We start from the raw sequence: 14,546 nt of genomic DNA, 5'->3' as shown, positions 1-14,546 counted from the left end.
GGGGTTGTTCAGCGTGTTTCCCTTTGAACCACAGATGCCTCCCCTAAATTTCTTTCCTATCTGCCACGAGGCCGTGGAATGCAGATCTTAATCTTTAGTGGGCCCATGATCTGGCTCCCAGAGGCCAAGTGTCGAAAACCTCTTCCTCTAATATATCCAGCCAGGCTCTCAAATGGCAGAGGTTTTTCGTTCCAGTTGCATGCCCAATGTTTATAGCTGTCTCTGGGGAATGTACAGATGTGCTCCCTCATTCCTCCAGTGTGGACTGGAGTCAAACCAAAAGGCACACAAAGAGTTTTAGAGCAACAAAAGGTGCACTTTCTAGAAGTGGCATTTCTAAGCTATTAATGACAAATCCCTCTTTACCACAGGAGAGGGTTTGTCATTATGAATCCAATGATAGGAAACATGAGGCTGCTCCAGTTTAAGCCATTATTGCAGCTTGAAGTTATTTAAATGATTCCTCCATGTTGAACTATGGAAGAGCAAACCTCATAGGTAGTGAAAACACACATGGGGATTCTTCACTACCAGGGCAGGGAACACACGTTTACCTGCCCTGCCTTCCACCTACCATTTTCTTCACCCCTTTAAGACATACCCAGGGGTGCCCTGATGGTAGTGAAAGGTCCCCTCAGGATTGGCCAGTGGTTTTGAAATGCCACCCTGAGTATAAGTACAATTGCGCACACACAATAGCAGGCTTTCAATCAATCAATCAATCATAGCATTTGTAAAGCGCACTACATACCCGTGAGGGTCTCAAGGCGCTAGGGGGGGATGCTGCTACTGTTCGAAGAGCCAGGTCTTGAGGAGTCTCCTGAAGGATAGAAGGTCTTCGGTCTGCCGTAGGTGGATGTGGAGGGTGTTCCACGTCTTGGCGGCGAGGTGGTAGAATGATCTGCCGCCGGCGGTCACTCTTCGGATGCGGGGGATGGTGGCGAGGGCATGGTCTGCGGAGCGGAGCTGTCGGGCGGGGGTGTAGAGGCTGAGTCGTCTGTTGAGGTACGCTGGGCTGGTGTCGTGGAGTGCCTTGTGTGTGTGGGTGAGGAGCTTGAAGGTTATCCTCTTGTTGATGGAGAGCCAGGGCAGGTCTTTCAGGTGGGGTGTGATGTGGCTGCGGCGGGGGATGTCCAGGATCAGGCGAGCGGAGGCGTTCTGGATGCATTGGAGTCATTTCAGGAGTTTGGCCGGGGCTCCTGCGTAGAGTGCGTTGCCGTAGTCCAGTCTGCTGCTGACGAGGGCCTGGGTGACCGTCCTTCTAGTTTCGGTTGGGATCCACTTAAAGATCCTGCGAAGCATGCGGAGGGTGTTGAAGCAGGAGGAGGAGACGGCGTTGACTTGCTTTGTCATGGAGAGTGTAGAGTCGAGGATGACCCCTAGGTTTCGTGCGTGGTTGGTGGGTGTAGGGGGTGCTCCTAGTGCCGTCGGACACATGTTTAAAAACATCAAGTAAGCACCAATTCCTAACGTGTGTAGGAAGGGCGTGTGCACTTTCACACTGCATTTACAGTGAGAAAGTGCCCAGGGTTCTAAGGCCATTAAAAGAGAATCCAGAAAGCCCATGCATTGTCTAATGGGAAGAGCTGCCCTCCTACGTAGAAAAAACCCACATGGGGGTTTTTGACTACCTCTGCACCTGCCCTGCCTTTCGTCTACCACTTGCTCCACCCCTCAGGGCTTACCCTAGGGGTGCTCTAGTGGTAGTTGAATGCCCATTCAGGGTTGGCTAATAAGTTACAAATGCCAACCCGAGCATAGACGTGACTCTGCACCCACAGACCTGAAATGGCAAGCTTGATACATGTTTGAAAGGCTATTCTGATGGGTGGCACAATCAGTGCTGCATCCTACTATCAGCCTCTGCAGTACCTGCCCTGGGTATGTAGTGTACCTTTTTATAGGGCACTCACAGGTACAACACCTAAACCAATCAAGTAAGTGCCCGTTCCTAGCATGTTTGGGAAGGGTGTGCGTAGTTTCACATTGCATTACAATGGGAAAGCGCCCAGAGTCCTAAGGCCACTGAAAGAGAAACAGCAAAACCAGGTGGAGAAAAAGCAAACGGTTATAGGTAATTCCACTATGAAGGGCCATGCCCAACAGCAGCCTATCTCAAAAAGATAAGAATCATTGTCTAATCGTACTTGATGATGATCAACCCCTCAATTTGTTTACCTACCAGAATGTTCAGTGAACATTTAAACAATCTCCATAGTATTCCAGCATCTGTGCCTTTAATTAAACTACTGCAACTAAACTTCTTTCTGGAGTAGAAAATACATACCTGGACACATTGATCACAAAGGTATGGTCTTGGGAATAAAGTGTATCTACTTCCCCTAAGAAATGTCTGGGTTTTTTCCCATTTCAGCCCACCTCCAACAGCGTGGATCTTCAGCGTCCTGTATTTGTGATGCACAGAAGACCGTTCCAACACGTCTCAAAGATGAATCGTGCCTAAAAGTGAGGAGCTGAAGAGCACAAGCAGTGCTTCTGTCTCCCTATGTCTTATTAAAAAAAGAAGATACCAGTGCCCGTCAAGAGTAGTTCTCTTCTATGATACAGGTGATGGATGCTTTTATGATGAGATGGGGCACACACATGACCACCTATCCATTCAAGGAGGAAGGCTACTGAAGAGTTAGGAAATCAATATGCTAAAGCATTTAGTCTTTGCCCCATTCTAAGCTAGTGGAAAAAATTAAAAGATCGTAGTTGATACTGCATAACTTAGATGGTATTGTTAGACTCTGCAGCAAGCAGCAGCATTGATCCAACTGAAGGTGACAGTTCAACTTCTTTACTGTACACTACCACCCTATCTGTATCCTATTGTTTCAATCTGTTTTTTCTTTGAGATTGCATGCATAGCATTAATAGTCCATTTTTATGAATGTAATAATTATATGCGCATGAGCCTGAAGGAGAACAAGGATGCCAAGTAGATAACCTTTCCATGTTGTGGTTTGATTCAAGGCACTGCCAGAAATGCACCTGGCGAAAGCTCCTAACTAATATATCTTACTTTTTATTATTTGGGTTCTGCTGCACTGGTTTGTTTTTAGCCTTATTGGAACCCACAGATGTTCATGTAAAGAGTGTTGAGTAAAAGTACAGCTTTATTGTTCTTAGTAGAATATTTTCCAGCGTCATTGATCTTAGGAATTGGCGATGTTGCTAAATAATACACTTCCAACGTGAGACACTTAATGAGAATTAAAGGTGAATGGAGATTGTTTGCATGTCAGTATGAGACCATGCAGGTAATAATGTCCTTTTGATTTTCAGGGAATTGGTGACCTTAATTTGGCATACCAGTGTTTCAAGTTGGCCCTAGCAAATAACAATGACCACGCCGAAGCATACAATAATTTGGCAGTTTTGGAAATGCGCAAAAACCACTTTGAACAGGTTGGTCCTCTAGTGTTCAATCTAATGTGGCAATTGTTTGTTCAGCAAAACCATCCTGTCAAAGAGTTCTAATTCATGTGATACTGGAGATTCTGCTGAGGTAAAGAAAAACATTGGGCACCAGAACAATTGTTGAAGAAAAATGCAGACGCATCTTTGTATACTTGATTAATTGTACATATGCAAAGTACACTTTGCATAATAAATTCTCATTGGATTGGGTTCATTTGAAGCCCAGGCATAATAACACAGCGATGTTGAAGAAAAGAACGTTTTTGGAAAGACAACTATTGACTAATTAGTGGATTAAGCATGTGTGTTATTTTATTCAACCCATTTTGTAATAAATACAAATATATAGCAAATGTGTGAGTAGTGATGCAGTACTAAAAAAGTACTTGTGCAGGAAGAGTAATGATGATACATCACATAGAAATATATACAAATGGTTAAGGGAAATTTATGTATAAGTGTTCAAAATCTGACATTGTTAAACTAAAACAAGTGGGCTCTTGAGTTCCTAAATCAGAAATAACTTTTATTTTTTTTAATCCATTGTACATAATTTCCCCCCACTCAATAAAAGTACCTATGTAGCGAATGATCAGATTTTTTGAAAAGCATGCATGATCGATGGACAGGTACAACCTTTCAGTTGGTTCCCAAATAGCCCTTTTGAGTCAGGCTTGATTGATTTATGTACAGCTGGTCCTTGTTTCACTTCTGGAAAGCTACCCCATGTGCATCATACTAATGGCCTGATTGTTAAGCATTGACCCATACATTTAAATGACTTTGTCTCAGGCTTTTTTAAACATTAGTGTTTGGAAGTGTGGAAAATGGCAGTAGCTCTTGAATCCTTGCTCATATTGTGATAGAGATCTAAAAATAGATCAGAAAATGGTTCTGTTGTAACATTATCAGAGATTAAACCAAGTTTCCAATGGTTCAATATATATTTGGAATTGTTGATTTTAAATTATTGATGTCATAAGGCCCTCTGTGGTAGTAAAGCACATTTACTGAAGCACAAGAGGTCCTAAAGGCCTCATCAAAGAAGGCAATGCGGTCAAAAGTTGCACCTGCCCATGTAGTTCCAGAGGCCTAGGTCTTTGAGGCATGCATCCCCAAGAGAGACAGACTTGTCAAACGATGCCAGATTTTTTAGCCCGACCACAGCGTACAAAGCCTGCACAGGTAAGAAGGAATTCAGTAATGTCAAAAAGACAAGTGATCAGAATAGAAATTGGATTGGACGGTTGCACTCACAGGTAGATAAGGATAGTTAGGTCGTATCTGTGTAAACATTTTAAGGTGCTGGTGAGACCACCTCCTAATCGAAGAGGTGTGGATCAAACTGGAAGGATAAGCGTCTCTGGAAAGACGACCTCACAATAGCACTCTGTAGCGGAAGTGCCGCTTTAATAAAGTAATGCAAACGATATTTCGTGAATTTGTACTTTTTAATTCATATTGAGTTCATATGATTATTCACGTTGTACTTTGTGATTCATACTGACGTGATGGTGGTTTGAGACCACAAAATTATAGTATATTCATCAAGTAATGTTCAGCCAATTATTTACAGATATCCCCGATGCATTTCGGGACATGCCCTTCGTCAGGGGGAATTCTACGAAAAAATAGATGAAAGAGGACGTAAAACAGAGATCCAGGACGTGTACTGAATACAAAAAATTAATGGAACTAGAATGTAGGTTGACGGATATATAACGTGAGAGCGGTGAATTAATAAAGGCATAGAGATCCGTGATCAGTGTAGTAAAACAAAAATAGGGTCGGAGGGTGGGGTAACACGTTAAGCAAGCTGAGTGTAGAACTGGAAAAAAGCCAAATGTCGATTATCACGACGTGAATAAAAATTAAATAAACAGTGATGCATGCAACATAATTCGAGTGGCGTAAGTGCCGGTCGTTGAAACAAAACGTGTGGTTAACAAGTGCAACAGAAGATAATCCCAAGGCTGTTAGCGAACAGAACAATACCTGATTGGCCACAGACGTGTGAGCGGTGAAGAAATCTCGTCGGAATGAGTGAAACTGAGTCACCTGAAACGCGGAACTAAATATGTGTAACCCGGAAGTAGTAAGCCCAGAAATAGGAAGTAGTAAGCACAAAAAAACGGCGCGCGAGCTGGTCACGTGATTAATGAAGTTAAAGGAAAGACTAGCGTGAAGTAGAAACGAAAGACTAAATGTAAAAAAGGAGTAATGCAACGGTGAAAAATAATAAAAAGAATATCAGGATGGGAAATAAAGTACGTAAGTGAACAAAAGAAAACAAATAAAATTGAGAACGAAAGGTTACATATAAACATGAGTAAATGGAAAAACAAGAATAAGAATAGAGGAGGGGTGAAGGTTTAGAGAGGTACGGCGACAAAACTACATAAGGGGGTACAAAATCATAATTACAGGAAACAGCTGTATTCAAAACGTTCATTGAGCCCATATGGGTAAACTGAGTTCAATTTGTAAATCCAGTAGAGTTCACGTTGTAGTAGCACAGCTCCATTGTCTTTTCCTCTTTGCGTTTTGACTTGTTCCAGTATCAGGAATCTTAGTTGGCTACAGTTATGATTGTTTTCCATATAGTGGTTAGCAACAGTGGATTTAATGTTCTTCGTTCTGATATTGCTTTTGTGCTCAATGAGTCGCGTTTTCATTTTTCTTTCTGTTTTGCCCACATAAGGGAGTCCACACGGGCATTTGAGCAGGTACACTACATTGTTGCTGTCGCAAGTGGCTGTAACTCTGAGTTTGATGGGTGTGCCTTTAGAGGGATGCATCAAGGTCGTACCCTTAATGATGTTGTTGCAGCCGCCACAATTTAAACAAGGGATGGTGCCTTTAAATGTTTTTGCGGAGTCTGGAGGGTTCTTGTTAAGTAGTTGCTGTAAATTCTGTGTTCTTTGGTAGGCGAAGATTGGCAAATCATTAAAGATGCCTTTAAAGTCAGGCTCAGATTGTAACAACGGCCAGTATTTTCGGATAGTAGCTTTGATTTTTTGACTTTGTCTAGAGTATTTGGATACAAAAACTGTACGTGAGTCCTTTGGAGTAGTAGAAACTTGAGGGTGTAGTAGTTCTCTCCGATTTTTGGTTTGTGCTCTTTCCACAGCTTCACGAAGGATGGGATCAGGGTATGCTCTTTTCCTGAATTTGTCAATAAGACGATGGCTTTGTTCTTGATAGATCTCATCCGTAGATGAAATGCGTTTTATTCTCAAAAGTTGAGAATATGGTAAGTGTTTTTTGAGTGATTTTTGATGAAAGCTGGAAAAATGTAATAAGTTATTGCGATCGGTGCTTTTGGTAAACACAGATGTAATGAATTGATGGTTAGATATGGAAATGTCAACATCCAGAAAAGTGATCTGATTGTGGTTGATTTCATGGGTGAATTGAATGCGTTCATTTATGGTGTTGAGTTGGGTAATAAGGGATAGTAATTCCATCTTGGAACCTTTCCAAATTAGGAAGATGTCGTCGATATATCTGTTAAACATCAGTAAGTTTTTTGACCAAGCCTCCTGTGTTAGTATGTGATCAAGTTCAAAACGGTGCATGAAAAGATTAGCGTATGCAGGAGCAGCGCAATTTCCCATGGATGTTCCGGAAAGTTGAATGTAGTAGTTATTGTTCCACGTAAAATAGCTGTGATACAAGGTGAAATGCATCAGCTCAAGTAAGAAAATTTTCATGTCCTCATCTTTATCAGTGTCAATCAAAAAGGATTCAATGGCCTGTATACCCAGATTGTGAGGGATAGAAGTGTACAAAGACTTGACGTCAATGGTGCATAAGAGGAGCTGATCGGATTCCTGAATCTGAATGTGATTGAGTTTGATGAGAAAGTCTGTGGTATCCTTCAAGTACGTAGACATTGATTGAACTAGCGGTTGCAGATGTCTATCAAGATATTTACCAATAGGTTCATGAATTGAGTTCCTGGTGGAGACAATCGGTCTGAATGGTGGTTTCTCCAAATTTTTATGAATCTTTGGTATCATGTACAGATACGGGACATTTGGATGTTCTACTAAGAGAAACCGTTTGTCTCTGTCGTTGATGGTGCCAAATTGTAATGCCTTATTGATGATTGTTGACAAAATAAGGGAAAATTCTGTGGTGGGGTCTGTCGTAAGTTTTTGATAGGTGTTAGAATCGTTTACATGACTTTCCACGTTGTCGGTATAAAAAGAAGTATCCAAGATAACAAGAGCCCCGCCTTTGTCCGCTTTGCAAAATGTAATGTTTTTGTCTCTTGACAGTTGTTGGATGGTGTTATGTTCTTTAGTGGATAGGTTGCTGACTTTCGGTTGTTGTTCAGAAAAGAGTTGGGTTAGCTCTTTTCCTACAATCAGTTCAAAGTTATCTAGAATTTTATGACTTGTAGGAGCCATGAATTTGCTTTTTGGGCGTAAGTCCATGAGCGTTCCTTTGTCTTGAGTAGTAGTAGGTTCGATGACGTTGGTAAAAAAATGTTTGAGTCGAAGGTTTCGCATGAACTTGAACAAGTTGACTTGAGTTTCCAAATTGTTGGTGTTATATGTTGGTACAAAAGAAGACCCCTTTTGTAGTGTTTGAATTTGTTGTGGTGTTAGAGCTGTTTTGGAGATGTTAATTACTAGGTTCTCTGGCTCCTTGTTGATTTCGCTATAGGCGTGTCTTTTGTTCTTACGTTGGGACCTCCTGGTTCGTCTCGTGCGGATGAGCCTCTTCCTAAAAAAGGAACTGATTCGTTGGGGGTTTCAGTGGAGGTAGATGGTTGATTATTACTTGGTCCAGCTGTTTGTTTGGACATAGGTCTCCTGGGTTGCGTTTGTGAGTCGTCAGATGAAGTTTTTTCGCCATCCGTAGACCGGTTATAAGGTCTTTGCTGTCTGCGTGTAGCATATACGTCTGCCCATGTATACACCTCTCCCAACTTATAATCAACGGTATCTCTCTTGAATTTCCGTAGTTTTGTTTCGTTGATTTCAGTTTGATACTTGTCAAGTTGACCATTAATGTCTTCAAGAGTTTTGGTCATTTCTTCGGGGGTCATTTTTTCGCTCAAATCTTGTTTTAGTTGCGTCACTTCTTTGTCCAGTTCTTCAAGAAGAATAGATAGTTCTTCAACTATCAGAAGAATAAGGTCTAAAGAACACTTATTTAGAATGGCGTACCAGCGTTCAGTGAACCTCGTGTTGTTTTTACAAAGGGTTGACTTCAATGGGATGCGTAATCCTCTAGGTATGCGTTGAACTTTGTGGTAGCGAATAAGGGTACTAGCATGCAGTCTCTGATTAATCTCCCGTTTTGCTGTGAATAGAAGCTGTCTGATAATCGATTGTGTTGAAGCGGTGTTAGTGGTAAGGCATTCTGGGTCCTGGATCAGTGCGTAAATCCTACTTGTCTCTTCAGATGAAAAACCGAAAGTTTCTGCTTTATTTGCGGTGAGTTTGGCGATATCATCATAGGACATGTTGAAGGTTATTCGGGTGCCAACCGTGTCGATTAGAGGGATCAGAATAGAAATTAGATTGGACGGTTGCACTCACAGGTAGATAAGGATAGTTAGGTCGTATCTGTGTAAAAATTTTAAGGTGCTGGTGAGACCACCTCCTAATCGAAGAGGTGTGGATCAAACTGGAAGGATAAGCGTCTCTGGAAAGACGACCTCACAATAGCACTCTGTAGCGGAAGTGCCGCTTTAATAAAGTAATGCAAACGATATTTCGTGAATTTGTACTTTTTAATTCATATTGAGTTCATATGATTATTCACGTTGTACTTTGTGATTCATACTGACGTGATGGTGGTTTGAGACCACAAAATTATAGTATATTCATCAAGTAATGTTCAGCCAATTATTTACAGATATCCCCGATGCATTTCGGGACATGCCCTTCGTCAGGGGGAATTCTACGAAAAAATAGATGAAAGAGGACGTAAAACAGAGATCCAGGACGTGTACTGAATACAAAAAATTAATGGAACTAGAATGTAGGTTGACGGATATATAACGTGAGAGCGGTGAATTAATAAAGGCATAGAGATCCGTGATCAGTGTAGTAAAACAAAAATAGGGTCGGAGGGTGGGGTAACACGTTAAGCAAGCTGAGTGTAGAACTGGAAAAAAGCCAAATGTCGATTATCACGACGTGAATAAAAATTAAATAAACAGTGATGCATGCAACATAATTCGAGTGGCGTAAGTGCCGGTCGTTGAAACAAAACGTGTGGTTAACAAGTGCAACAGAAGATAATCCCAAGGCTGTTAGCGAACAGAACAATACCTGATTGGCCACAGACGTGTGAGCGGTGAAGAAATCTCGTCGGAATGAGTGAAACTGAGTCACCTGAAACGCGGAACTAAATATGTGTAACCCGGAAGTAGTAAGCCCAGAAATAGGAAGTAGTAAGCCCAAAAAAACGGCGCGCGAGCTGGTCACGTGATTAATGAAGTTAAAGGAAAGACTAGCGTGAAGTAGAAACGAAAGACTAAATGTAAAAAAGGAGTAATGCAACGGTGAAAAATAATAAAAAGAATATCAGGATGGGAAATAAAGTACGTAAGTGAACAAAAGAAAACAAATAAAATTGAGAACGAAAGGTTACATATAAACATGAGTAAATGGAAAAACAAGAATAAGAATAGAGGAGGGGTGAAGGTTTAGAGAGGTACGGCGACAAAACTACATAAGGGGGTACAAAATCATAATTACAGGAAACAGCTGTATTCAAAACGTTCATTGAGCCCATATGGGTAAACTGAGTTCAATTTGTAAATCCAGTAGAGTTCACGTTGTAGTAGCACAGCTCCATTGTCTTTTCCTCTTTGCGTTTTGACTTGTTCCAGTATCAGGAATCTTAGTTGGCTACAGTTATGATTGTTTTCCATATAGTGTTTAGCAACAGTGGATTTAATGTTCTTAGTTCTGATATTGCTTTTGTGCTCAATGAGTCGCGTTTTCATTTTTCTTTCTGTTTTGCCCACATAAGGGAGTCCACACGGGCATTTGAGCAGGTACACTACATTGTTGCTGTCGCAAGTGGCTGTAACTCTGAGTTTGATGGGTGTGCCTTTAGAGGGATGCATCAAGGTCGTACCCTTAATGATGTTGTTGCAGCCGCCACAATTTAAACAAGGGATGGTGCCTTTAAATGTTTTTGCGGAGTCTGGAGGGTTCTTGTTAAGTAGTTGCTGTAAATTCTGTGTTCTTTGGTAGGCGAAGATTGGCAAATCATTAAAGATGCCTTTAAAGTCAGGCTCAGATTGTAACAACGGCCAGTATTTTCGGATAGTAGCTTTGATTTTTTGACTTTGTCTAGAGTATTTGGATACAAAAACTGTACGTGAGTCCTTTGGAGTAGTAGAAACTTGAGGGTGTAGTAGTTCTCTCCGAGTTTTGGTTTGTGCTCTTTCCACAGCTTCACGAAGGATTCAGGAATCCGATCAGCTCCTCTTATGCACCATTGACGTCAAGTCTTTGTACACTTCTATCCCTCACAATCTGGGTATACAGGCCATTGAATCCTTTTTGATTGACACTGATAAAGATGAGGACATGAAAATTTTCTTACTTGAGCTGATGCATTTCACCTTGTATCACAGCTATTTTACGTGGAACAATAACTACTACATTCAACTTTCCGGAACATCCATGGGAAATTGCGCTGCTCCTGCATACGCTAATCTTTTCATGCACCGTTTTGAACTTGATCACATACTAACACAGGAGGCTTGGTCAAAAAACTTACTGATGTTTAACAGATATATTGACGACATCTTCCTAATTTGGAAAGGTTCCAAGATGGAATTACTATCCCTTATTACCCAACTCAACACCATAAATGAACGCATTCAATTCACCCATGAAATCAACCACAATCAGATCACTTTTCTGGATGTTGACATTTCCATATCTAACCATCAATTCATTACATCTGTGTTTACCAAAAGCACCGATCGCAATAACTTATTACATTTTTCCAGCTTTCATCAAAAATCACTCAAAAAACACTTACCATATTCTCAACTTTTGAGAATAAAACGCATTTCATCTACGGATGAGATCTATCAAGAACAAAGCCATCGTCTTATTGACAAATTCAGGAAAAGAGCATACCCTGATCCCATCCTTCGTGAAGCTGTGGAAAGAGCACAAACCAAAAATCGGAGAGAACTACTACACCCTCAAGTTTCTACTACTCCAAAGGACTCACGTACAGTTTTTGTATCCAAATACTCTAGACAAAGTCAAAAAATCAAAGCTACTATCCGAAAATACTGGCCGTTGTTACAATCTGAGCCTGACTTTAAAGGCATCTTTAATGATTTGCCAATCTTCGCCTACCAAAGAACACAGAATTTACAGCAACTACTTAACAAGAACCCTCCAGACTCCGCAAAAACATTTAAAGGCACCATCCCTTGTTTAAATTGTGGCGGCTGCAACAACATCATTAAGGGTACGACCTTGATGCATCCCTCTAAAGGCACACCCATCAAACTCAGAGTTACAGCCACTTGCGACAGCAACAATGTAGTGTACCTGCTCAAATGCCCGTGTGGACTCCCTTATGTGGGCAAAACAGAAAGAAAAATGAAAACGCGACTCATTGAGCACAAAAGCAATATCAGAACTAAGAACATTAAATCCACTGTTGCTAAACACTATATGGAAAACAATCATAACTGTAGCCAACTAAGATTCCTGATACTGGAACAAGTCAAAACGCAAAGAGGAAAAGACAATGGAGCTGTGCTACTACAACGTGAACTCTACTGGATTTACAAATTGAACTCAGTTTACCCATATGGGCTCAATGAACGTTTTGAATACAGCTGTTTCCTGTAATTATGATTTTGTACCCCCTTATGTAGTTTTGTCGCCGTACCTCTCTAAACCTTCACCCCTCCTCTATTCTTATTCTTGTTTTTCCATTTACTCATGTTTATATGTAACCTTTCGTTCTCAATTTTATTTGTTTTCTTTTGTTCACTTACGTACTTTATTTCCCATCCTGATATTCTTTTTATTATTTTTCACCGTTGCATTACTCCTTTTTTACATTTAGTCTTTCGTTTCTACTTCACGCTAGTCTTTCCTTTAACTTCATTAATCACGTGACCAGCTCGCGCGCCGTTTTTTTGGGCTTACTACTTCCTATTTCTGGGCTTACTACTTCCGGGTTACACATATTTAGTTCCGCGTTTCAGGTGACTCAGTTTCACTCATTCCGACGAGATTTCTTCACCGCTCACACGTCTGTGGCCAATCAGGTATTGTTCTGTTCGCTAACAGCCTTGGGATTATCTTCTGTTGCACTTGTTAACCACACGTTTTGTTTCAACGACCGGCACTTACGCCACTCGAATTATGTTGCATGCATCACTGTTTATTTAATTTTTATTCACGTCGTGATAATCGACATTTGGCTTTTTTCCAGTTCTACACTCAGCTTGCTTAACGTGTTACCCCACCCTCCGACCCTATTTTTGTTTTACTACACTGATCACGGATCTCTATGCCTTTATTAATTCACCGCTCTCACGTTATATATCCGTCAACCTACATTCTAGTTCCATTAATTTTTTGTATTCAGTACACGTCCTGGATCTCTGTTTTACGTCCTCTTTCATCTATTTTTTCGTAGAATTCCCCCTGACGAAGGGCATGTCCCGAAATGCATCGGGGATATCTGTAAATAATTGGCTGAACATTACTTGATGAATATACTATAATTTTGTGGTCTCAAACCACCATCACGTCAGTATGAATCACAAAGTACAACGTGAATAATCATATGAACTCAATATGAATTAAAAAGTACAAATTCACGAAATATCGTTTGCATTACTTTATTAAAGCGGCACTTCCGCTACAGAGTGCTATTGTGAGGTCGTCTTTCCAGAGACGCTTATCCTTCCAAAAAGACAAGTGACCCATTCCATGATTGAGATATGATGCACAAACTGCAGGATACAGGCTTACAGAAGAGCCCCTCTGTGGAGGTCCCAACAGTGGGTCTTCATTGCGCACTAATATTCGGCAAAGCAGTAGCTCAGCTGAACAGTATAAGGCATTGAATTAAGACTCACAATTACTTTGGAAGTGGGGTCAAAATCTCAGCTCTGACAGTTTGACATTTTAAAATGTCCCAACTCTGGCAAGAACAGTGGAGTATCAAACTTTAGCATACTTTTTAGGATCATCTTTCCTCTTTCTTTGTTGGATGTCTCTCAAAGATTTTCTTCTTGGCATCAAATCATACATTTACATAGGTTTCTCTTTTTGTTTTCTGTTTCTGAGATTAGTGTTTCAGGATTTTACCACAAGATTTTTTCCTAACAGATAGTGGACCTGTCATTTAATGCGCCTGCTCAACCTTAATCTAATCTCGGCCTGGATAGCAGCAGCCTGATAACATTTCCCCTTTCTAACTAGCACGGGGCTACAGTCTTGTGCAAGATTTTTACTTTATACGTTACCTCCGCATTAATGGACCTTCCGCATCAACATTTCCATTCCAGAGTTCTTTTATCTTATCAGTCAAAGTCTGCCTCCCTTCTTCCATGCCTTGGTACACTGTGCTCACACTGTCTCCAGAGGGAGATGCTTTAGTTCTCAGTAATGTCTGTCACATGTTTGAACGGCCTGTAAGAGCAATCCATGTCCATGAATGCCAACAGTAAATCTCCATAGAAAAAGATCGTCACTATGATTCTGGCCTAAAAGAGGATATGGTTTTGAAACCCAGAGTGGTGCAGTCGAAACGTGTTGGACCTTATTGTCTGATGAGAGAGCTATTCTGAACTATGTACCTACATAAAGGCAATAAGGAGGGAAAATCTGACCCTTAACGATAGTATTACAGCAAATAATACTTCTGCTAATCTGTCCTATAACAAGGCATATGTCTGAGATGTGTCTGTGTAATCCTATTTAAAGACAAAGGCCCTCACCCACCCAAGGGTCGCATGATTCATCATAGGGCCTCTCCTCAGACTGCCACTGGGGTGTTTGCGGGCTACAACCCTCATAAATACAAAGGGGGCTATTGAGGTGTAAAAGTACCTGAAGAGATTGTCAAGACTGCTGCTGAGAAGAAAGAATTTC

The 14,546-nt window shown here is 41.0% G+C and overlaps 1 protein-coding gene across 2 annotated transcripts in view; it reads left to right on the top strand.

Moving 5' to 3' along the window:
- Positions 1-14,546, top strand: part of TTC8 (tetratricopeptide repeat domain 8) — a 357,649-nt gene that overhangs the window by 291,750 nt on the left and 51,353 nt on the right. For both annotated transcript variants that reach the window (XM_085626573.1, XM_085626572.1), the window contains one exon: positions 3,292-3,414. In XM_085626573.1, the coding sequence (XP_085482699.1) occupies positions 3,292-3,414 (123 nt within the window). The remainder of the gene's footprint in view (positions 1-3,291; positions 3,415-14,546) is intronic.

This window comes from Triturus cristatus, chromosome 9 (genome assembly GCF_964204655.1).
Source record: "Triturus cristatus chromosome 9, aTriCri1.1, whole genome shotgun sequence".
Taxonomy (NCBI): domain Eukaryota; kingdom Metazoa; phylum Chordata; class Amphibia; order Caudata; family Salamandridae; genus Triturus; species Triturus cristatus.
Note: the sequence above shows the minus strand (reverse complement) of the source record. Positions and strands in the feature narration are given on the sequence as shown.